The 25,086-nt window shown below is 36.6% G+C and overlaps 1 protein-coding gene across 1 annotated transcript in view; it reads left to right on the forward strand.

Moving 5' to 3' along the window:
- The first annotated feature begins 6,509 nt into the window (after nucleotides 1-6,509).
- CEP135 (centrosomal protein 135) overlaps nucleotides 6,510-25,086 on the forward strand; it is a 33,366-nt gene continuing 14,789 nt past the window's right edge. The window contains exons 1-17 of the mRNA XM_059818062.1: nucleotides 6,510-6,622; nucleotides 7,791-7,981; nucleotides 8,487-8,654; nucleotides 10,062-10,203; nucleotides 11,472-11,556; nucleotides 12,543-12,671; nucleotides 14,369-14,584; nucleotides 15,166-15,231; nucleotides 16,235-16,385; nucleotides 17,386-17,579; nucleotides 18,064-18,207; nucleotides 18,780-18,923; nucleotides 21,018-21,095; nucleotides 21,259-21,410; nucleotides 23,436-23,551; nucleotides 23,624-23,778; nucleotides 24,269-24,324. Of these exons, the coding sequence (XP_059674045.1) occupies nucleotides 6,510-6,622; nucleotides 7,791-7,981; nucleotides 8,487-8,654; nucleotides 10,062-10,203; nucleotides 11,472-11,556; nucleotides 12,543-12,671; nucleotides 14,369-14,584; nucleotides 15,166-15,231; nucleotides 16,235-16,385; nucleotides 17,386-17,579; nucleotides 18,064-18,207; nucleotides 18,780-18,923; nucleotides 21,018-21,095; nucleotides 21,259-21,410; nucleotides 23,436-23,551; nucleotides 23,624-23,778; nucleotides 24,269-24,324 (2,300 nt within the window). The remainder of the gene's footprint in view (nucleotides 6,623-7,790; nucleotides 7,982-8,486; nucleotides 8,655-10,061; nucleotides 10,204-11,471; nucleotides 11,557-12,542; nucleotides 12,672-14,368; nucleotides 14,585-15,165; nucleotides 15,232-16,234; nucleotides 16,386-17,385; nucleotides 17,580-18,063; nucleotides 18,208-18,779; nucleotides 18,924-21,017; nucleotides 21,096-21,258; nucleotides 21,411-23,435; nucleotides 23,552-23,623; nucleotides 23,779-24,268; nucleotides 24,325-25,086) is intronic.

Consider the following 25,086-nt stretch of genomic DNA (forward strand, 5'->3'; position numbering starts at 1 on the left):
CAAGTTGTTGGATACAGCTGGGGTGTATGTAGAATAAAAACAGGCACAATAATGTTAAACATGCAAACAGAGGTAAGAATTCGAGTTTTGAGATGCAGATGCAAGAATAAAGACCAGAAAACCAGTAATGTAAGAATGCTGTAAAACTCAGAAGGAAAACCTAATGTGCTAGATGGCAACTTGGCAAGATTGAGGCACCTGGATTTGGGTGAGCATAGTAACATTTAAGTCTTGTAGCTCATTAAATCCTAGTTTTCTTTACTAATAAAATGCTTGATCCAAGTTGCATATAACCTGCTTACAGTGTCTTTGCACGTGCCAAAAGGTAGCCAGTGCAACACCAAGGGGAAGAAAGGATACACTTTGCAGAAATTCCCTTTAAACTAGTATAGACAGCTTGTGAAAGTGACAGGTAGTCCTGTTTGATATCACACTTCAACCCCACAGCAACTCTGCAACAGGCAACTATACTATAGGCAGTAAGTGCAAGACCCTCTGGAAGAGGATCACAGACGGCAGTAACAGCTCTCTCTCCGCTTTGGCTGCAGCCAGAGCTAAGCTGTCATCACGGGCCGCTCCTCTGCACAGCCCCAGCCGCTTAGGCCAGGAGACAGCTTCGCCCTCAGCCCGGAATTAAACCTTGTGTCAAAGCTCCTCGTGCAGTCCCGGGCTCAGCTGTGACCCTGCGCTCTTAGCCCAGCACGCCTACTGCAACCTCGGTTGCTTCTTGCTCCGACGCAGCGCGAAGCCCCTCAGCTGAAGCGTTTCGGGAGGCGCTGTCAGCGTGAGGCGCTTGCCCCTGCTGACGCTGCGGCGGCAAACGGCGGGCAGCGGAGGCGCGGTACGTCACCCTCCCCGCCCCTCAGCGCGAGGGCTGCCGGTCGCGCGGAAAGAGGCGGGGCGGGCGGCGGTTGGCTCGGCCGGCCGCGCGTGCAGGCGCGTGCCCCGTTGCTGAGGTGACGGGGCGGAAGCGGCCGCTGCTCCGCGCGCCATTTTCAAACCGCCGGTGCGGCCTAGGTCTGCGCGGGGTCTGCGGAGCGGGAGTGCCAGCGCCGGGGAGCGCTGTGGGGCGCGGCGGGTGGGTAGGGCTCGTGTGCTGTAGGGGAAGGAGGAAGGTGCTGCCGGCGGGTTCGGGGCTCCTCGCAGGCGGGCGGCGGCGCTCAGCGGCTAGCCTGGGCTCCCGCGGTCCCGGCAGCGGCCGTTGTAGCAGCCCTGAGGACAGCGTGGCGCTGGGCCGCTTCTGTCTGTTCTGCTCTTGGGGAGGGCAGATTAGCCTGGGCAGCCTCCCCCAGTGTCTGGCCTGCACGCTGGCCTCTCGTTCCCTCAGGATTCTGCAGCCCCCCTTCCCTGCCGGAGCTGCATCGCTGCCGAAGCCTCAGTGAAACATCTCGGCTACTCCTTAGTGGCTCGCCCTGCAAGAATTTGCTTTTAACGGTATGTCTGGTAAGACCGACCCGGAGGAAGGGTGGAAAAAGTAAAAATAAACCTGTTTAAAAAAGGACTGACTGCTCCTCTATAGGTGTAGATTGGGCTTGCTGAAAGGTTTGGGGAGATAGGTGATGAGGAGGCTCGTAATCGATAGGGTCTTGTCGTACTGTAATGTAAACTTACAGGTTTTGGTCACTCTTTAAAGAAGAAATTTTTTTTAGAGCTAGAGTTGTCTTTCTATTGGCAAAGCGGCAACACTTCATAGCAACCGTGGTGTATGAATATCTAGTCATGGTGGTGTATGAATATCTAGCGAACTCCCAGAAAATCAACTTGGAAACAGACTTTGCCAAAACAGGTGCAGGCTCATTCAGTGTATCTTGAAAATGATGTTGCAGTAACTGTCTTTCACAACACAGCTTTCAGTGCTCATGGACTGTATAGGGGCATGTGTTAGAGTATTACTATAGTCAAATGGTTGGTCCACTAGGTGCATTTTTTTACCTGGGTGAAAACAAAACTAGCTCTTTATAGTAGAATGAGCTATGTGACCAGTAATTACAGGACAGGAACAGATGTTTTGTAAACATATTTTACACACGTGCTAAAAAAAAGCCTTTAGCGTATCAGTTCTGATGAGTGAAAAATGCATTTTGGTATTTCCCAGAACTGAGACTGGAAACTCCAGTTCATAATTGTCTTTGGTGTTAACGTTATAGACTCAATAAAGAAACTGATACATAGCATATAAATTTGTCTGTTCTAATTTCTGTTCCATTGTCAGCTATGTAGTTTTATGTTTCTCCCACATGGCTCAATGACTGTATTATGTCTTCCAAGACCGAGATACATCTTTGCTTTGCATTTTTGTTATTACATTTTCTTATTGATAACACAAGTATTGCATCTGGAACAATTCTTAACCTATACTCAACCATGAATTTTGCTGCATTGTTTTCAGACTGAAAGGAGGGTTTCAACGTGCTAAATGTTTTCTGTTTCGTATTCCACCTGTAATGGTTAGTCTAATACCTATTAACATTGCTTTTTTCACACAATTTTATGCATATTGATTCTACACTTATAGCCTAAAGGAACTGAATTTCAAGTTCCATTATTGCCCATCTTTCATGTCAATGCTCAATTTCAGTCACTGGTGACTTAGAACAATAGGGAACAGTTCATAGGTGCTGAATATGTCTATTTCATAAACACCTAGGTCATCAAAAGACTGCTCACAATCACCCAGGCACATCACAAAATGAAGCACATGAAAGTTGTCATCTTTAGCAGTCTTTGTGAACAAAGGAGGAACAAAAAATGAGTCTATTGGCTCTGAATATCTTTTCTGTGCATAACTGAAAGATGCACTCATTTAGACATCTTGATAAATCCTTGTCTGGAAATGCCTGATTTAAAGTACCATTTAATTTTCCTTTTTGTTTGTTTATCTGTCTTTCTTTTTTTAATCTAAAATGGAAATTATATTTTCTTCCTAGCAGTACTAAATTACATGAAATATTTAGATAATTAATAATGTGAACTATTTATGAAGCTAATGTAGCCTATCTCGTGGGAAATACCAAAGTTGTTAAGAATGCTTTCCGATACTTTGAAAATTTACAGACAGATCTAGTAAGTTCAACATACCTTTCATCATGACTAGATTGTGATTCACAAGGCTATTAAGTTTCTTAAAGAAAAGGATATTCTGGATTGAGTTGACTGGGTAAGAGTGATGTAAAAAACTTGGATTTCCGAAAAGCTTTTGAGAAGGCTCTTTACCAAAGGCTTTTAAGAAAGCAGGTGTCTTTCAGAAATGGAAAAAAGGTCATTTAATAACTCACTAAGTGGTTAAAAGAAAGGGTAGAAAGTACTACCTTATGGTGAATGCACAGAAGATTTTCTGCTGTTTAGCACTGATCAGTGATCTGAAAGAATGGGTTAAACAGCGAGGGACAAATTTTGCTCATTATATGGATGTGTTAAGAGCAGTCCAAGGGTTGCAGAAGAGTATCACTGGACTGAGTAATAAGGCAGGAGTTAAGGAACGTTGTTAATAAAGGCGAAGTAATACACATCACGGGCTCTAACGTGGCAGTTACCGCTCAGAAAGAGAGGTGTTAGTGTCACTGTGAATGCATCTAATTGATGCTTTAGAGTGATCAGAAAGGCAAATGACAAGTTAGGAATCATTATGAATAATGAAGGCTACAGCAAAGAATCTTTATGGCTGCTGTATGGCTGCTCAGAGTGATCTTAATCTCAGGAAAAGCATGGAAAAGGGACAAGCTATACAAGCTACCAGAAAGTTTTGGGGAAAAAAAATTTGCTAAAGATGCCATCATGAATGACTGAAGGCATAAATAAGGAATGATTATTTAGTATGTCTTAGAATAAAAAGAAAAAAAAGGGGACACCCCCCCCCATAAATTTACGATATACTTTTCCAGACATACAGTTAAAATCAGGAATTCATTGCCACAGGCTAGGTTGATGTTAAAATGCAAAAGATTCAAGAAAACAATTAGACATGTTAGAGAAAGGTCTATTAATGATTTCAGTTCAACTTGAGGCCCATCAAGTCTCTGCACTATAGGCTTATGGAAAGAGAAGGTATGTAGGAGTATGATTTGGCTTGTGTTTTTTATGTTTTTATACTCTTGCTGCGGCAACTGTCAGAGACAAGGGGTGTCAAACTGATCTTGGATTCAACTGAATCAGTACAGCAGTTCATGTATTCATTTTATATTTCTAGAAAACCAAATTTTCCTGATGGAGAAGTTACTAGATACTTTTTGATGTCATGATAAGACTAGTGATAGACTTTAAGTTTAGGATATGAGATTTATGCTATGATTGTCTGTAATGACAGAGGTCTGGAATTACTGACACATAATTTCATTTCAACAAAGAGTGTACAATGATTATTGTCTTTGAAGAGTTTAATATCTGTGTTAAGCTCTCTGAAATAGTGACCCCCAGTTGTTCTTCTTGCTTTCATTCCTGGACATATTTTGGACCTATACTCCAGCTACTCGTTTCCTGAACTAATTTTGGATCAGATGTGGCTCTAGGGAATGTAAGATAATACCCTTTCTTGTTTGATTCTGGTGGCAATAATGTCCTGAATTAAAATTCCCAGTCTTTAGGAAGGAGAGTGATTCAACCAGAAAGCTTGGTACCTCTCAATATTGGAATATGTTTAGGTAACTACACCTCACGTAAACGTCCATTGTAGTGATTTAGCAAGATCCTGTATCTACTTCCTAGCCACAGTTGCTGGAGCGCTAACATCTATCCATTTATTTCTGCCACAGTTACCGGAGCGCTAACATCTATCCATTTATTTCTTCCACAGTTACTGCAGAAAAACTTTATTCCCTTACAAGCTGTGACACAGTTTTCTTCTCGATTTTTCTTCTTGATGTTTCTTCTGTAAAACTTTCGCAATATGATTAGTAGAAAAATCCTTTCTCTTTCCAAAACACAAGCTATTAAATCAAGTCTGATGAACGATTTTAAACTAATTTAATCTTTTTAACTGATACAGTTCTTCTTAAGGAGAAGATGGGCTCAAGAGTTATCAGCTTACTTCTGTAGTAATATGAGATGTATTCCCGAGACTAAATCTAGACACAGTAACACAATCGCTGTTTTCCTGAATTCAACACAGAATCCTCAACATTAATGCAGAAATACCAAGGTCTCATCACTTTTAGCTTTAATCTTTGGCTGCCAAAGGAGAACAAAGAGCATTTAGCACACATTAGTACATCGACTTCCACTTAGTACATTGACAGTTACCATTTAGTGGAAGGAAATGCGCCACCTCCTCCTTCAAACATCCCAGTACAATATGTAAGGGATTGTTCTCCATGCCATTGCCTAGTTAATATCTCAACATCCTGAACCTCTTCAAACAAATATTTTGGCAGTACCTGGAACAGATGCTGTGCTCATAAGGCTGGTGATATTCTCTCATCCATGGAGCAGTACCTGGCAACCACAGTCCTGTTGCTAGACTTATTTGTAGTGTTTTGATACAGTGAGATGAAATCTTACTTTCCAGCCTCAGACTTGAGAGAAACATGCATATTTTCTCATTTTATTATTCATAAATAATTTTATCTTCAAATACCTGCATATATTTATTTAACATATTTTTAAAATCTGGGGGATTGTGAAACAGCGTGTTTTAAATGATATCTATATTCTATCCCCTTTATATGAGATGCAAACAATGCTCCCTCGGATTGGTAGTTTGGCTTCTGAGGTCTTTGCAGCCAGTAGGTTAATACTGAAACTTCCGAAGAAACGTGAGGGTAAATGGATTCAGATACAGTAGTGCTGATCCAGCCCCTTTTAGATCAGTTTAGTAATAAAAAGATAACTAATCAGTCAAAAGAAAAAAACCAAACTTCTGATCCTTGAACTGTATTTTCCAGAAAACGATGCAGGTAGGACTATAGTACCGGTGGTTTTTTTTCTTTCCTGTTTTCCCTCATAGAAAAAAGATGTTCAAAGTTAATATGTCTTTAAAATTTTCACATTTTATGCAATTTTATGAATGGTTGGCATAAGTTGTATTAAGTACTGCCTTGTAAACTTTGAAAGTAAGATTTATATATGAAAGAAAAAAGTATATGGTGTTTCTGAGAATAATCTGTCAGTTTGCATTGTGGAAGATACCATGATGACCATGATTCAAAAAAGTCAGAATCTACTTCTTAGTCTTCCCACAGGAAGATCTTTTCAGAGTTCAGTTGTTACATACTGGAAAGAAAAAATTATGTTTGTACTCTAAGATGTTAGGAAAGAGAAAACTAATTGCCAAGGCAAATATTTCTTTTTAAAGAAATATGTAAATATGTTTAAAACTTTTTAGTTGCTCTATGATTCTCTTTTGGTTTACTTAAGTTTTAAGGACATGCTTATGCACTGTATTTCCTACACAAAAAATGTTTTTTCCATTACTTTTTTCTGTATTCTTTAAAGGACAATTGCTTTAACAAACAATCTTTTGCAGGTGCCCTGTTTTTCTTGACTGTGACAAAAGCTGCTTTGGAGGTGTGTTTACAATGACTACAACTGCAGAGCGAAGGTTCGTTAATCTCAGGAAACGTCTGGATCAGCTGGGCTATCGGCAACCATTGGGAGTGGACAGTTTACCTTTGGTGGAAAAGCTTTTTAGGTATTCAAAAGGAGATTAATTAAAAAACCATAGTAATCATATAGTATTTTGACGTATAAGGGAGAATGCTTAGTCTGAAGATTATTTTCAGGCAATGTTATTTCAGAGCTAACATTCAGTTCCTGTGTATGATGAAGTCAAATGGGTTTGCTTAAGTGATGAGAACATCTTAAGATTTCATTTAATTCAGTAGAATTGTTTCTAAGGATCTATAGTCTAGGAAAATTCAACTTTTCTAACCTCATAAGAGAGCCAAGAATAGTCACTGTCGATATGCGCTTAAAGGAAAACACTCTTATGGGTTGTATAAAAAATAATCCCTGTTGTCTGTACTGTGACTTAAAACATTCACAGCTCTGGTTTTTATGATCTTATTTGGAGAAGTTTAAATTTGCTATCTCTGAAGCTTTTGCAGGACACATAACAGAAGAAAAACAAATTTCCTAATATATCTGCCATTTCATGGCTTTGTTGTGATACCGAACATAGTAATTTCCATAGTAATCCAGTTATATTTGGCTAAACATGCAAACATAGGTATTCTGGTTCTGTGGCTGTCTAGCATCTAATACAGATGGAAGAACTGTAGTTAGGCAGATGTGGAGTAGTCTGCCTTCAACATTAACTCTCATTCTGGTGTCTAACAGATAGGTTTAATCTCTCAATCACTGACTTTGGTATTATTTTCACAAAAATGTTTATAGCTACTTAGCACTAATCTCTCTTATGGAGCTTCTGATCTCCATATAAATGCTAGCAACCTTCTGGCCTTTTTAATTCTTTACTTCAAGTTTCTTCTGTGGTAAGTAGTGCTACAACTTAGGTAGTGCTTGGACGAAAAAATCATCTTGCCAATTTTGACTATCTCACTTTATGTAGAAAAGAGAGTTCACTGAATTATCAGATGTAAACTCCTGATGTGCTTTCTAAATATCTTTATTTTTTATAATTGTCCTGTCCTTTCCTATTTACTTTTTTTAAGTGAAGGATTCCTGTCTTCCAGTTTTTCTTACATGAATGTTCTCTTTGCCTTTCTTTGAACCCATCTGTTCTACAGTTAACATGGTCTCAAGGAAAGGGTTCTGTTTCTCAGGTCATAATAAATATTTGTATGTGCAGTGTAAAGGCTGATAACATTTCTAACATGTCTGATGCTCCTTTATTCTAGTGACCTAGTTCATACAACTGAGAGCTTGCGCAGTGCAAAGTTATCTGCTGGAAAAACTGAAAAAGAGTGCAGCAATTATGATGCTATTTTGGAACCTTATAAAACAGAGAATACTAAACTTACCAGGGAAAATAATGAACTACATTTAGAAATTTTAAAACTGAAAGAGCAATCTGATCGTCATGTTAAAGGTAATATAAAAATTATGATACTTTTTTTTAATCCTTACGTGCCAAAATAAAATTGCGGCCAAATCCTTGACCCACAGATTCATTTATCTGTACTTACAAGTGAGTGTGAGTGGTCATTAACTTCAATGAATTAAGGCTCATGCACAGATATTTCTTTTGTAGTTAAAAAGCTTCTGAGGTCCTGCAAATCATTGTTTTAATCAAACACGAAAATGTTAGAAATTTTAACATATACTTTCATACCTTGAAATGCTACTTTTCAATTTAAAATGAAAGACTGCTGTTAAATGTGCCTTTATTCTACAAAGGGGTTTTATTTGTATAACATGTATAAATATATATTTTTGTGTGTTTGTGTGTATATATATACACACATATGTATGTGTATTTGAAATTTTCATGTTATGGGAAAAGAATATAGGATTCTCTTTATGCCTATTTTGGTGCTACTAAGAAAAATAATAATGAATAAGAAAGATAACGCTGCATTTTCTCTCCCTTGAAGATTTGAAAGCCTCCTTAAGGAGGGTTGAACATGAAACAGCTGACTTGAAATTTCTGAATAACCAATACGTACATAAAATTAAAATGCTGGAAAAAGAGAACAAAGCCAAGACTGAAAAAATTCAGCTGCTTCAGGAGAAGAATCTGCAAGCAGTGGTGCAAACACCTGGTGAGTGTAAATAATCACAGATATTTTAACTTTTCTCTGGGCTTTTTTTTGCTCTTCAGAACATAATATTTTTTTTTTCTCTAGGAAGAGAAGTTACTACAGTAAAATAACTATCCAATAGAATAACATTACCTTTTGAAAGTTTTGGCTCTAAATTCAGTCTTTTTCTCTGTATGGAAGAAGTTTTATTAGCACATCACTTGTGTTAGGGACAAATTTGAATACAAACTTAGATTCAGTAGAAGACTAGTAAGTTAAAACGTGACTGGAAAGCACTGTTAATCAGCAGCTATTTTTATGTTCTTTAATGCTGCACCTAATTTAGTCAGAGGCAGGTTGTTTGACACTTGAATCTTTTTGACAGCCAATTGATGATATGTGACTAATTCAGATTTTTGTAAACAAGATCTAAAAGTAGCAAGATGTAAAATATGTCTACAAACAAATATTCCAACCTTCTGAAAGCTTACAGTATTTAAAGGGTCTTTTGATAACTTAAAATCTTCTGGATGTTACTTTCAGGTTAATTTCTTTCTCAAGGGTTTCCCTTTTCTTAATTTTTTTTCAAGCTAAGGGAAATAGTGAGAAGTATTTTGTGAAATTTTGAAATTGTCTTTCCTTTCCAAGTCATTGAATTACCTATGTATTTTTGGCATCTGAGGGAAATTAGTAGGTAGCTAGGTGAAATTAAAATTCCTCTCTATTTTTCCACACCTTTCTGCCTTTCATATCTCTCGCTTCAAAGATGCCATGTTACACTTTTGTCTGTCTTTCTGTATGCTTGTCCCTTGGTCACCAGTCTTTTGGGATTTTTCTATACTACGTCATCAAATATTGTGTGTTCTTATTTAATCTTGTGATGAAGAGTAATTGTTCCCTCTGGAAATAATACTATGTTTTGCTTTGGTTTTAATATCATGTTACCATGCAAGCAGATAACCTATTCTGCTTAATATGCTTATGATATTCGTTCACTGAAATGACAATAGAATAGAAGGAAAAAAAAAATTACTAAACAATGCAGAGGTTAGTTCAGTCATAAAATAGTTCTTAAATGTGAAAACAAAATGTCTTTTGTGATGTTCTAATTTGGCTTTTTTAGTAAGGTAAATCTCTAACAGGTTCAACAAGTTTGAACTGTAGAATATTTAGGGTCTTAAAGACCGTGGAAAATTACTTTTACTGAACCTTGCATGTTACCTTATTATAAAACTGAACTTTGACAAAGCTGATACTAACTTGCAAGAATAATGTTGTCTAGAATGTACAAATCTTATCAACTTATTACAGTGGTGAAACATGTCAGTTCAGAAGCAGTGGAATAAATAGGAAATTTAATTTTGTATTAAATAAGCTGACTCCCTTGCTTTAAATCCAAGTAATAGGCATTTGGGTTTGGGCTTTTAGGTGGCAGAAAAAGAAGCATTCCCTTCAGACGTCAACGTATGCAGATAGACCAGCCTGTCCCTCCGTCAGGTGTTAGTGCCTATCCAGTTCCTCAGCCAGAGGACCCTTATATTGCAGACCTTCTTCAGGTGGCTGATAATCGGTAATCTAAAGAACTTTTACATTTTGAAGTATACGTGTTAAATATCTGCAGTGATTTTCCAACCCCACCCTCCTTCTACCTTTCAAGCGTACCTCAAACAAAATGGTATTTCATGATGTTTTAAGAGCACTATAGTTCTTAAATAGGATTTTGCTTAGTGATTGACAGTGCTGCCTGTGGCAAAGTTGCAATTTTTAAGTTGCAGTATTTAAGAAAGGGTAAAAAACAACGCTGCACAGCAGCAGTGAGATGGAGGAATAAGAAAAATTTGAGAGAAACAACCCTGCGGACACCAAGGTCAGTGAAGAAGGAGGGGGAGGAGGTGCTTCAGGCACTGGAGCAGAGATTCCCCTGCAGCCCATGGAGAAGACCATGGTGATGCAGGTTGCCTGTGCAACCTGTGGAAAGCACAACATCAGAGCAGATATGCACACTGCAGCCCATGGATGACCCCATGCTGAAGCAAGTGGATATGTCCTGAAGGAAGCTGCAGGCCGTGGAGCTGGCTCCTGGCAGGAGCTGCAGTTTGTGGAGAGGAGTCCACACAGGAGCAGGTTTTCTGGCAGGAGCTGTGGCCTGTGATGGACTCAAGCTGGAGCTGAGCTCTGTTCCTGAAGGACTGTACTGTGTGGAGATGACCCATGCTGGAGCAGTGCATAAAGGACTGTATCCCGTGGGAAGGACCCCACGCTGGAACAGGGGAACAGTGTGAGGAGGAAGGAGCAGCAAAGCCGAAGTATTATGAAGTGTTATGAACTGACCGCAGCTGCCATTCCCCATCCCTGCTTCACCCCTTGGGGTAGGAGGGAGGTATAAGAGTTCAAAGTGAAGCAGTAAAGTTGAGCTAGGAAAAAAGAGGAGGGTGGGAAGAAGGTGTTTTTAGTTTGTCTGTTTCTCACCATCCTACTCTATTTTTAATTGACAATAAATTAAATTAATCTTCCCCAAGTCGAGTCTCTGTTGCTCATGACAGTAATTGTTAAATTATCTCCCTGTGTTTATCTTGATCCATGAGCTTTTTCATCTTATTTTATCCTCGATCCTGTTGAGGGGGAGTGAGAGACCAGCTGGGTGGGGGTCTGGCAGCCAGCCAAGGTCAACCTGCTACAGTATCTCAAACAATGGCTTCTGCATTAATATTTCGTATGAACAAAACTATTTTTTAGTGACATGTTTACATTCAGGAGAAAAGAGAAAATACTAATATTGAATTGTGTACATACGATTGTTCTATCAATCCACATAAACAGTATATTGCTACATTTCAGAATTCATGAACTTCAGTCAGAGTTAACAGAGCTACAGGAAAAACTGGAGATATCTGAACATGGAATGAAAAATTATAGCAAACAGGTATGTTATAGATTATTTTTTTTATTATTATTTGGCTGTAGTAGCCATTGCAATGGCCTTGATTATAATTTGTGTTTTAACCTCATTGGGAAAGCATTGTAGGGCTTGTGAAAAACAATTATTCTAACTTGCCTACATTGAGCTATTTCTCTCCTCTGCTTTTGGAGACAGCAGCAATGATAAAATACTTGCCCGCTGGTTTTGCTGATCTATTTTGTGTATTAAAATTACATTAAATAAGCTAGACTTGATGATCATAAGTAGAATTTGTGTATGTCTAGGGTTTTTTAGTGCAGAAGCATTAACTGGTCCAAAATAGTAATTTGATCTACAGATATCTTAGGATAATTTTTTTCACTGTTTGGACTGGTTATATTTTTTGAATTTTTAATTTTTGAAAGTTAATTATGAACAACAGATTTTACGATATTTTAATTAGAGTGGATTGATAAGGTATGTATAATCTTTAAGTGAGGGAATTGCATCAATTGTTCATATGTTGTAATATCTTTCAATATCTGGGGTTTAGTGGACACCATCCTCTTTTTTTTTTTTTTTTGTTCACAACTTGGGTTTCCTCTTCCAGTATTCCCTATTTTTCAGTGACTGAAATAGTCACTGGATTAGCTGATTTAAAAGATTTTTTCCCTAAATTTAAATGCTAGTCTCAGACGGTTAATTTGTTATATTCATTAACTTCACTTTAAATTGAAATTGTTGGTTTGTCTTCAAGAAAATAATCTAGTAGGAATTGTTTCAGTTTTTTTGCCCCCACAAATTCTATTTGATTCATTTATTTTTCTTGCAAAGAAATAACTTTTTTCAGAAAAATCCAGGATTAAAAAAAGGATATTAAAGATAAAAATTGCATTATTAGGTGCATATCTTTTTACTGAATGTTATATAGGTGTTTATTTGAACAAAGGTTCTATTAAACGGTATAGAAGATACCAAAGAACTACTTTTTTTTTTTCTTCCCCTCAAAGGTTGAGCTAAGAGACAAAGAAATAGAGCGCCTAGTGCTAGCATTGGATGGTGGGCGTTCTCATGAGGTTATCTCTCTGGAATCGAGAAGTAAAAGTAATGAGAAGCTCATTGCCCATTTGAATTTGCAGGTAATGGATTTATTACTATTGTTTAGTCAAAACTAAAAATACTAGCAATCTAAAAAAACCCACAAAGCTTATAGCTCTTTTAAAAAATCACTATTAGATACAAAATCAATCAGTTTAACTTGCTTTTTAGCTGGCAGTGTTTCTTGTCTAAGGAAATTTCATTTCTTGTTTTAAAAGTCTATTAGAATGGTTTTGGTAAAGAATTCTATGAACTCACATCTGTAATGTTAACCTGAGAGTATTCAGAAAATTTCTGTATGATACACTGTTTCCACCAAGTTTGAAAATACTTATTTTCTTTTAAATTTTTTAAAATTTTTTTTCGTACATACCATTTATGTTTTAGGAAGTAACAATGGTATATGTACTTATGATAAGGAGTAGTCCTGCAGATAATCTCATCAGATAGTGGGGAATCTTCCTCATTGAATTCAAATGGTCCCTACCTTTAATCCAGCATAGACTTTCAAGGAGACTATAAGCTTATGATAAAGATGTTTATGTTTACTGTGCGTATTAGCATGCATTCAATATTGATCTCAGAATGAGGATTTAAAAAAATAATACAAGACAGGCTGGAGTACGTATCAAGTAAAGCCCATCTCTGGGTTTATACCATCAATTCTCTGTTTTTCCAACTGAGTTAGACATTTTGTATACTGATTGTTCATGACGTACAGTGGCACGAGAGCCACATTGCGGAGTTTATTAGCTTAGGTTCAGTGCTGTAAAAATACAGAGTGAGCTATGATTTGGAAGCAGTACAGCTGTGTTCAGTGATCCTGAATTAGTAAGTCATGCTGAACACAAAATGATTGTACAGAGAGTGAGCATAAAACTGGTTTTGGGCCATCAAGACTATTTGCATGGGCTCAGTGCCAATATACCACTTCTATTCTCTGACAATAAATGGATGGATATCTCTATGTAGTAGTATTCACGACTGTGAGAGGGCTCAGACTTTCTTCTGTGTCTACAGTAATACTTCTTTCTGGAGTTTTGAGGAAGGTTGTGTGGAGATGGAAGTGGAGCACCTCTGTTATCTTGAATCTTCCAAGATACTCCAGGCTCCCATTTTCCTGGGTAGTGTAACTTACTGTGTATATTTTTTATTCCTACTCTACATCCCTTCATCTCTTCCCTTTACTCTTAGGGAAGGTATACTGGGAAAAAACAGCGTAGAGCAGAGTTTCCGAGGATGTTGTGTTTAAGGTGCTGAGATGTGTTGAGGGCAAGATAGGTTTGGGGAATCTGATCTGTAAAGCTTCACTTTCGTGAAGGAGTAACGGTGAGACTAAGCCTAGCAAATATACTACAAAGGTGAAAAGAATGTGTCCTCACATCTTGTGAAATTTAGGGGAACTCTGAGTACACTGAGTCTACCAGACTGATGCCCAAGGCAGGTTTCTATACAGTCCTCTGCTTTTCAGTACTTTGTTTTTAGAATAAACCTCAGGTTTTGGAGACTAGATCAAGAACAGCCTAGTAATGAATTCCTTCACCTTGCACTTTTGTAAAATCATAGGTTTTCATGTTGATAAGCAGTAAGTTCTAAAAATAGAAAATCTTGCCATTTTTAACAGGATGTCCCTTTTTTACTATGGATATAGAGATACTATATTTCAGAAGATTGTGAGGAACTTTTGCTACCTAGTTTACCAATCCATGTTAATGTTTTAATGAAAAATGTCTTTCAGGTTGAATATCTTCAGCAAACAAACAAAGAGCTTGAAAATCGCATTCAAGACCTCTTGGACACTAAACAAAACGTGACTAGTGAGGTAGTGCATTTAAGTAATAAAAACGAAGAATTGTGTCAAGAACTGAATGAAATAGACCACTTGGCACAGCAGTTGGAAAGACACAAGGAAATTGTGCTCGAGACTGCAGATAAGGAAATAGGAGAAGCAAAGGTAATCACTAACGTGTTACAGTGTGAAGGATCTGCTCAGCTCTTAGGTGGCTTTATATCTTTTAATTGCAACGAATGACCTATTGGCTTGTAAAGGAAGATTAAAAAGATATTTTTTCCAGTTTACTAAATATTATACAGAATTTCTCACTAAAAGATGATTAATCACAGCAATTTTGTCTCTTTACTGTATTAGGTGAGATTAGTTTAGCTAAGAGGCAGTCTGTCTTCTATATTCTGTTAGCTTAGTATGAAATAAAATTCTGAGATACTTAAAACTATTGATAGATAATAGATATTTGCAACAGTGATGCCTGTGTTTGGAGGGTTTTTTTCTATGAGGAGTCATGCGATGATTTATTTAATTGTTGTGCTCCAAAATAGCATGGGTGTGTATACCACAATTTTTTTGTGCTTTCAGTTCATAGGAGCTTTACTACTTAAAATTTGGTAAATTACAAGGAACTGATTATACTTTATTTCTTACAAAAATGGTCTTTTTCCTGAATTTTTTTGTAACAGAGGAATTGTGGTCATTTTGAATATGTAACTTTTAACATATAGGTTAATTTTGGTTGATAGAAAGAAATTGAAAGAAAACACAGTGAAATACAGGATCTTGAAGAAACAATAACAAGGCTTAAGTCAGTAAGTAAAAATACTTTCAGTTCTTGTTTGTAGCATTTTTATCATACTGTCATCCACATGATTCTTCCATTTGTTATAAAAATTAACAATTTAACAATTAACAAGAGAAGTTATTATAATACCCCAAAACTCTATTGTATTAAATTACTAATTAATAAATGAAAGAGCTAGAGAAGCTACATTATATTGTTGCAAAAATACACTGAAAGAAATGTCTGGAGACAGTATGGTTGACTATGTCCTTATTGTACATTTCCTTATTTCTGCTATCTGCAATTGTAATTTCCATGGCATAATAATTTTTACCACAAACAAGTTATGACATCTTAGAGGATTTTCTTCATTTAGAAACTACTTTGTCTCTTAATCAGCATGTGAATAATTATGCAATACTTGGCTTACTCAGAAACAAAGCATAGTAGCCCAGATGAAAAACATCAGTATTATAAATTCCTCGAAGACCAAACTCTTTCGAGCAATATAGCAAGTTGTGTACTAGTTGAGTATAGTGTTTTGTTTTAGTATTTCTAGTGAACTTGAAAATACAAAAATATTTCATTTTCAGGGCACCAGATTATAGGGAAGACATGCCAAATAGCATGTGATTAGCTGCAGGGTTGGGTTGACTGAGAAGCCATATTGTGATGTACTTTAACACCAACAGTGTTACTAAATGCCATTAAAAAATATTTCTTGCTTCAGTTATTACTTTTTTCCATGTTTGTATCCCACTATCCTTCTGGTTGGTTTCTTGGTTTAAACAAGGATTAATCTTGCTTGTTTTGTTACTCATTGCAAACCGTGTCAAAAGTAATGCTTACTTTCATGTAATAAAAAGTATAAAACCAGTGATGGCCTTTAACAAATGTTAAAGCATAAAACATCCAGGTTAAACAGAAGTAAACAGTGTTGATTATTAAAAGTTTAAAAAAAAAATTAAGTATTTTTTTCCAAATGTCTCTATTAGCACTTCTAATTTTTGTAATAACACTTGTTTCTTCAGGAGTTGTGCTCATGTCGTAGGGAGAATGAGAGACTGAGTGAAAAACTCTTTGGAAAAGCAGATGATAAAGAGAATCTTGAACTGTTGTTAAACCAGCTTGAACAAGAGAAAAAAAGGCTGACAGAAAAAACAGAGAGCTTAGAAATAAAAGGTAAATCATCAAATGTAGATTCCTGTGAATTATCTTCCTATAACTTTTTAAATAGAAAACCTTACCTAGTTAAGATACAATTAATAATACTAAAAGACTTGATATATGTAAATTAAAAGAAAACTGTAGGTCTTCAGTCAGAATTGAAGTGAAAACTTTTGTCATGGAAACGTTTTCATTCTGTATGTGAGAACTGAAAGTTGAGCTTTTTACTGTGATCCCACAGGACATCCTAATACTATGGCAGTTTCATACAAAATGATTTATTTTGTCCAAAACTGTTTTTATTCTCTGTCTTTCTGAGTGAGTGAATTAAGACTGTTTCGTGAGAGCTTTATCCAATTGGATCTTGAAAACCTCCAGGGATGGAGATTCCACAACATCTCTGAGCAACCCATTCCAATGTTTGCTTATCCTCAGAGTAAAAAGTTTTTTCCCTGTATTGCTTGTAATTGCCTGTAGCAATTAATCACCATTGTTCTTTGTTTACCTACTGTGCACCTCTGTGAAGAAACTGGCTCTGTGTTATCTATAACCCCCTCTTGGTATCATCTTGCTCTTGAGCCCCCACCTCTTCTCCAGGCTGAACAAGCCCAGTTCCCTCAGCCATTCCCCACGGGGCAAGTATTCTGCTCCCTGACCAGCCTGGAGGGCCTCCCCTGGACTCACTCAAGTTTATCAACATCTTTCTTGTACTAGGAGGGACAAAACTGAACACAGTATTGTAAATGCAATCTAATGAGTACTAAGTAAAGGGGAATAATCACATGCCTCAGTCTGTGTCTCCGTTGATACAGCCCAATATGCTGTTAAGCCTCTATTGGTTCCAAAGCACGCTAGTCACTCATGTGTAGCCCACTGTCAGCCAGGACTCCTACATCCTTTTGAGCAGATTTGCTGCCCAGACAGTTGCTGGGAGTTAGTCCATCCCAAATGCTAATGTCTTTTTGTGGAAATTCATGAGGTTCCTATACAGTTGTTTTTACTTCTTTTCCTGCAGAACGAGAACTTGTCCTAGAAATAGAAAGAATGAGATTAGAATATGGTATAGCCCGAGGAGACAAATCTCCATCTCGTCTAGATGCATTTGTAAAGACTTTAGAAGACGACAGAGATTATTATAAGCGAGAATTAGAGTATCTTCAGAAAATGATAAAACGAAGGCCTAGCCCAAGCCGTAGGACTCCAGAGAAGGTAAAGTTCCTGCTGTCAAGACAAGCTGAAAAAATAATGAAAATACTGTATAACCTTTTGAGCAGCTATCAAACATATTTTCAAATTCAGTAGCAGTAAAAGACTGTAGTAGTTTTTTAAATTACATTCTTAACATAAAAGATTAACTGAGAGAAACTCCAGTGAACTTGCATTTTATTTTCCTATTCACATTTTACAGTAACATATTGATTAATTATTGATCAGGTTTTTTTAAATAAATAGAACTAGATGATAAACAGAAAAAGGTTGAAATCATGTTAACTGTTTTGCATTTTCCCCTTAACGGTTAGGTCTTATTGTTTAAATTATACCACCAACGCCAGGCTTTTTCTTGCAATTAAAATTTATTATGTATGTATTTTTCATGTATTAATAATAGTGTGAGTTCTTTCTTGTTTTGTATTAATTATCGAAATGTTTTGATTAGTATAGTTTAACATAGATTTTATTAATCACTTTGCAGAGTGAAGATCTTAGATTGATCACCAGAGAAAGAGACGAGCTACGGTCCATGTTAGACAGATTTGAAAAACACATGATAGAAATTCAATCCAATGTCAAATTATTGACTGCAGAAAGAGATAGATTAAATGTTCTTTATGAGCAGGTAAGAAGAGATTGTTTATAATTGGCATTGAAATAACCGATTAACACTTGTACTGTTGCTTATTTAAAATGAGGAAACTTCTCTCTATAATAGAACTTGAGGAGTATAGACCTACCTAGAATACAACCAAGATAATAAAATATATACCTATTTTTATTACTTGTTAATAAAATTATATATTCCAGAGTTAGTGTATTAACTTCAAGGCCATTATAACTTACTGTACTGGCATTCGGAAATGAGAAAGGTCAGGAAAAAAAAAATCAACAGAATCCATGAGAAAGTTGGGTAAGGATACAGGCTAGAAAGCGAGGAAGAAGCAGTAGTTAACTGATAAGAAAACAGAATGAAGTTAGGCTATACTTGGAACAGTAAAAGGATGATGAGTATGTTGTCAGAATAAGCTCTCATGCCACTGCGTGATTTAGGGAATATATTTTAGTTATCTAGGGAAAAATAAGACTATAATAGCACTTCTATTTTAATAACAGCATTGAAACTTTCTTTTTTGTTAGTGTATGCACTGTATTAGTTGCAATCCATGTATGCTAACAAATTATAATCTTTTAAAGTCTCAGGGTGAATTGAACAGGATGAGAAGAGAAGCAAAACATAGTTTAGTTTCTCAAAGTCATGTGGAAGAAGAAAGAGACATTGCACTGACTGATTTTAGAAGACTAATGGCAGAAAAAGAAAGCCTCAGAGAAAAATTAAAGGTGAGCTTTTATAGCTTCATTGCTTACAGTGAGGTGGTATATAGGGAAGGCTTATACAATAACGCCATGTTCGTGTCTGGCCGTCTGTCAGTTCCCCTTTTCAGTAACTTTTGAAGTTATCTGATTTCAAACTCATTTAAGAGAGACTGATGAATTATCTGAATTACCTTTGTAAACTCAGTTCCTAGGTGGGGATAGGGGGAGAGGAACATGCTTTAAGTGTCTGAGGGCAAGTATGGCATTACCTTGTGTGAAGAACCTAGATATGAAGACCCAACCACAGAATATTTTTGTGTGTAGGCACTACTTCGAAGGTGCTTGTGTGTCACATGGTTCTTATCCCACAAACTGGGGATTTTATGGACTTTTTCATATTAACTGATCTTTATTTATTGTTGCATTTTGTAGCACAGTACATTTTAAATGGCACATAACTGAACCATCAAACAAATTCATAGCAATCCAAGTTTCATTATTTTTAACCTTTAAAAAAATATTTGTTAATGCAATAACTTTTCTGTTACTCTGACCTTTTGATGTCTGGTATTGTCGTGGTTTAAGCCCAGCTGGCAACTAAGCACCACACAGCCGCGCACTCACTCCCCCCCTGCCCCAGCGGGATGGGGGAGAGAATAGGAAAAGTAAAAGCGAGAAAGCTCGTGGGTTGAGATAAGAACAGTTTAATAAGTGAAATGAAATGAAATAAAATAATAATAATAATGATAATAATAATAAAAATTGTAATTAAAAGGAAAATAACAACAACAACAAACAAGAAAGGCAAGTGATGCAAATGAAAACAATTGCTCACCACCCTCCGACCGATGCCCAGCCGAAGCAGTGGTCCCCCGGCCAGATTTTCCCCTAGTTTATATACTGAGCATTACATCATATGGTATGGAATATCCCTTTGGTCAGTTGGGGTCAGCTGTCCCGGCTGTGTCCCCTCCCAACTTCTTGTGCACCCCCAGCCTACTCGCTGGTGGGGTGGTGTGAAAAGCAGAAAAGGCCTTGACTCTGTGTAAGCACTGCTCAGCAGTAACTAAAATGTCCCTGTGTATCAACACTGTTTCCAGCACAAATCCAAAACGTAGCCCCATACTAGCTACTATGAAGAAAATTAACTCTATCCCAGCCAAAACCAGCACAAGTATTAATGTGCATTAATGTTGTATTTGGTTGTAGTCAAGAGCATATGATTTCAGGGAGGTTTCCCTGACTTCTTTATTCTATATTAATAATTCTATTATTAATATAATGTATACAGGTTTTTAAAACGTCCTGAAAATTCAGAAATTTAAAATCATATTAATGGACTGATCCAAAAACAACATATGTCAAGATTAACTGTACAATGAATGTTTCCACAGTTTGATTTACTACCACAAAAATAGAGAACTGTAGTGTATCTGAATGCAGTGGCAGTAACTCTGACTTCTTTCCTTAAAGCATGTGCATGCAGTAGAAGAGATGTGCTTCCAGCTCCTTCCTTTCTTCTTGTAGGTGACTACCAACATTTTGTGTGTGTGCCATTTTGAAATATCTGCACAAAACCACTTATCTCAGGCATTTCTAGGAAGTTTGAGAGTTTGTTTAATAATTTCACTGCACTTACCACAGAAGTCAGAGAACAGACAAATAATTTAAAAAAAAATTTCTTCATAGACTTGGAAAAGACCAGTTAGCTTTGTAATCTGTCTTACATTTCATATTAATGATAATTTCATAAATTAATATTAAACAGCTTAGGACACTAAGCTATACATGTTTGCAACCTTCTATATTGCCCTGTAGCTCAGTTATCTTTCTACAACAGCTCACAAATATTAATTTGATAGGAACCAAATATAAATACACTTTTTCTTTAAAAAAGAACAACCAAAACCCAAAACCAAACTCAGTGATGTTGTATTGAACTGCAGTGGTGTATTTTCAGCTAATGCTCTGTAGCTCTCTCTGTAGAGAGAACTTTGCATTTAGTCATTCAACTAAGAATGTAGAGTTTAATGTTTTCTTAAACATTAAACTTAAATTTCTATGGTTAAATCTAAAAATGTGTATCTTATTACATGTAATTCTGTATTTCTATCTCAGATTCAGCAAGAAGCAGCTAACCTTGAAAAATCAAAGATGCAGCATGATATTTCAGAACTGGAGAATAATATTCAAGGAGTAAGTGCATTTTTAGGAAGTAAGCTTTTATCACTTCTGAAATAGGATAGACTTTTCAAGCAGTTAATTTTGTTAGATGTTTTCGACTTAAATTTATTTAAAAGCCAAGTTGTGATAGCTTTCTACAGCAATAATATGTTTGATTATTTTTTTTAAATTGCAGTTTGAGATGGAAAGGTGTGAACTGAAGACTACAGTCTCTATCCTGAAAGAAAGAATAAACTCTTTGGAAAATGAATTAAAATTGAAGTCCAGTAAACTTGCCCAGACATCTGATGATTCTTCTCAGTTTAAAGCTGAGATTTGCTCACTTCAGTAAGTCTAATACAAAATGTGGTGGTCTTTCACAGATGCTGGCATAATTTTGTTTGTTCTATGACTGTATATCAGAGTTGAGTTCCTGGGAAAGACCATAAACTATTTTCAAAATCACTTGGTACTGTTTTTGTCTTAAGGAGAAGTAAATATGAGTAAGGAAAGTGCGGTGGTGGCTTTTCACAGCAAGATCCTCCTGCACTTATTTGATGACCAGATATACTGATAATTTTTATGGCTAATTGTGAATGAAAATTTTCTCCTCCTTCTAGAGTTGTTTCCTCTAACAACTGTGTTCTCTGCTTATGAATGTAGCAGAACAGAAAGTTTCTATAAGCGTTTCCAAATGCTGTTTGTTAAAAGAAAGACAGATGCCTTTCCAAACTGCAGCAGAAGGACCAAATTGTGCCAGTTTTACAGAGTTGTCAGTAATACTGAAAATTTTATGCCAAGCATTAGGCATTGATATTCCACAATTGAGTGGTTCCTGGAGAGTCATTCTGTAATGGCATTTTACTTGAGCTGTTTTTCTTGTGTCACTCTCATATGCTAATACTGTCATGCACCTACTTCAGTTTTGAGAGTTGACATCTTACAATCCATAGACGCAGTCTGTGGGGGTTTGACCAACTTGCTCAGAACTAGAAGATCAAGTGTACCCATGTATTTTTAAGGCCTATTTAAACTTGCAGGATCATTATCTAAATGTGATGGAACAAGAAGGTGGCTTAGAGAAAGTGGAAATAGAGTATTGAATAAATCTGGGCAGAAGTTTGGAAATCTGGTATTTGGTTTAGGTGGAAATGAGAGCCTTTGATGTAAGAGATCACTACAGGATAGGTAATGCTGTAGATGAGATCTTTTGGATGTTTTACAAAGGAAACCAGGGTCTGTGGCTCACACCCCACCCCCCTCCAAAACCTGAACAGTACTATACTGCACTGTATAACAGTACAATAGCAGGGTGGATAACTATGAAGAACTGAAGCTGAGAAGCAGGCCTTGGAGTTCATGTAATGCTTGCAATTGCACAAAGAAGGCTGTTAGTAAAACAATTAGTGTATTTGTTAGTAAAATTGTGACAACATTCATAAAAGTGAAGTATCTTGTTAGGTTCCTTATAATTTTAGTGAAAAGCATTGATATTATAAAAAGGAGGAGACAAGGAGTAGGGCTACAGTCATTTCAGCATTTGTTTCTACTTTGTGCATGGTGGCAATTTGTTATAGCTGTGTTTGGGGCACCCCCCCCCTTTTTTTTCCCCTCTAAAGTTTCACTCTAAACTGAGCGAGAGCAATCTTTACCGGCAGACATGCTGTATTCTGGATTTGTGTTTTGGGGTTTTTTTTCCAAATGAAAAGCTTCTTTAGCTTTTGTGGGATCCCACTTCAGAGGCATTTTTATTTCCTGACCTGTTTTGTAAATAATCCATTTAATTACTTTGGAGTTCCGTTTTGCATTTTTTTCCTAGGTCACTGTGACACTTCTTGCTAAACGAAACTACTATGTAGGTAGATGGTTTCATGTATCTTTCAGGCTCTGTATTTCTTAAAGGTAGGATCAGAACTGTAGCTGTCAATTTGGTTGCTTCTTAAAATGTGGTCTGGCTGATAATTACTGCTATGAGATACATATCAAAATCTTTATAAAGCGAAAAGTCAAAAGACACAAGTAATAAGAGTTACATGATGAAGAGTAATCGACATCAAAGGAAGTGAATGTTTCAGATTATCATGGTGGTTCCACCGAGGTTCCATTGCTCTGTTTTGGAATGGTGTTGAGGTGGACTTGCTGCAGGGGTCCAGACTTGCTGCAGGGGTCCAGAGCAACCAAGTGGTGTTGGCCTCTGCAGTCCTTAATAGTCCTCTCTCTCCCAGAAGGGGAGGGAGAGGACTGGTTAGTATGACACAACCCTATCATGAAGTTATGTTGGAACTGTTCCAGCACTATAAGCAGCTTAAGAGCCATAAGTTGATGACCCTGAATAGGTCCCAAACTTCTTTCAGCTGTATACTGATTTTCCAGGCTCTTAAATGACCAACTCCAGAGGTCTGTTGAAGATTTACAGCACCGACTGTCCCTCAAAAAGGATGAATTGCAGTTAGCTCAAGAAGAAATTGTAAAGCTAGAGGAGAAAATAGGTAATCACTAGTTCTTTTTACGCTTATTTCCTGTTTCTTTAAAATAGAAGGTACTTATTCTTTTATTTATAGACAGGTTAAACCAGAGGAACACTTCACAGGATGAAGCAGTCAATGTGCTTAGAAGTACTATTACTGTTTTGGACAAAGAAAAGGACAGTCTCCAAGAAACTGTAGATGAAAAAACAGAAAGAATTGCATGCTTAGATGACAACTTAGCTAACAAGGTATGTGCAGTGAAAGTACTACTTTGCAGTCCATCTGGGGATTTTTAAGGCAGTTATATTTTAGGGAGACGTTTTGCCTTTAGGACAAAGTCTATGCAGAGCTCTGGGCATCAGATAAACACTTATGTTTGGACCTAGCCAATACAAAGAGATATTTGCTAACTCAATAACATTTTATTTATAATTGTTAGTGTATTCCCTAAACACTCCAAGAAAACAAATATTTTTTGTGTTTTGCACTTGGAGGTATTTATTGAGATATAAGGTTCTAGCCTGAGGTGACAGAATTTATAGCTGACTTCCATCTTCATTGATGACAAGACAATCCTTTCTCAGTAAAGAAGTTTGGAAATTTGAATGTGCAAAGATGCAATAACTGATTGGTGAAGGGTTAAAATAAAGGTTTGAATGTAAAGTTCTTTAACTTGAAGTATCCTGTTATGTTGCAATATAATAATACCTGATACAACTTTTGCTTTTATTTTCATAGGAAAAAACAATTACTCATTTACGTCTAACTCTGTCTGAGCTGGAGTCCTCAACAGAGTAAGTAAAGACTAGGATGCCTTCTCCAGTGGTTTTATTTTATCTAGTTGTTTTAAAGTGAAAGTAGATGGCTATTTTAGATATTTTGGTGAAACGGAGTTAATTCTGTTTGAGTCAAGTAAAGGAGTGTACTGTGTTGAGAAAGATGTACGCAGCTTTTGAACAGATGTCCCCTGCGATTGTATTGCAGGCTGCTAAGATACTGTTAAGACAACCATTAACAATTGTTTGTTTAGATTTATTTTCCTAAATTGGTAATATTTCTTAATTCTCAGTTAAGAAGTAGCTTTTTAGGATTCTAAGTACTCCACTAGATATTATTAGATTGACCCAGGTAAAACTCAGAGCTGAACTTTTAATTATTGGCAAGCTAATTCTTCCAGCTTAAGCGACCAGTACAGTCTTAATTAAAATACATTTATGTAGTTTTTAGCTGGGCTTCACCTGATCTTTCCTTCTTGCCTCTTTTTAAGCATGACTTTTAAAATCACAGCTTTTTAAAAGAAAATATTTAAATGCCAATATTTAAACATCTGAAGACCAGTGTAACTGAATATTTGGTACATTGATGCATGAAGTATCTGTGGCAAAAAACTAATGCAAAAGTTTACTTATATTCATACATATTTATATTTCTACTTTTTTGTTTAATCTCTTCCTTACTCTTTTGATTGTTGTCTTTCATGTGTAAGCTATCTGTCGTCTTCCTTTATGATTTATAAAATATGCAATGGCTAACATACTGTAATCACTACCAAACAC

This window comes from Gavia stellata, chromosome 5 (genome assembly GCF_030936135.1).
Source record: "Gavia stellata isolate bGavSte3 chromosome 5, bGavSte3.hap2, whole genome shotgun sequence".
Taxonomy (NCBI): domain Eukaryota; kingdom Metazoa; phylum Chordata; class Aves; order Gaviiformes; family Gaviidae; genus Gavia; species Gavia stellata.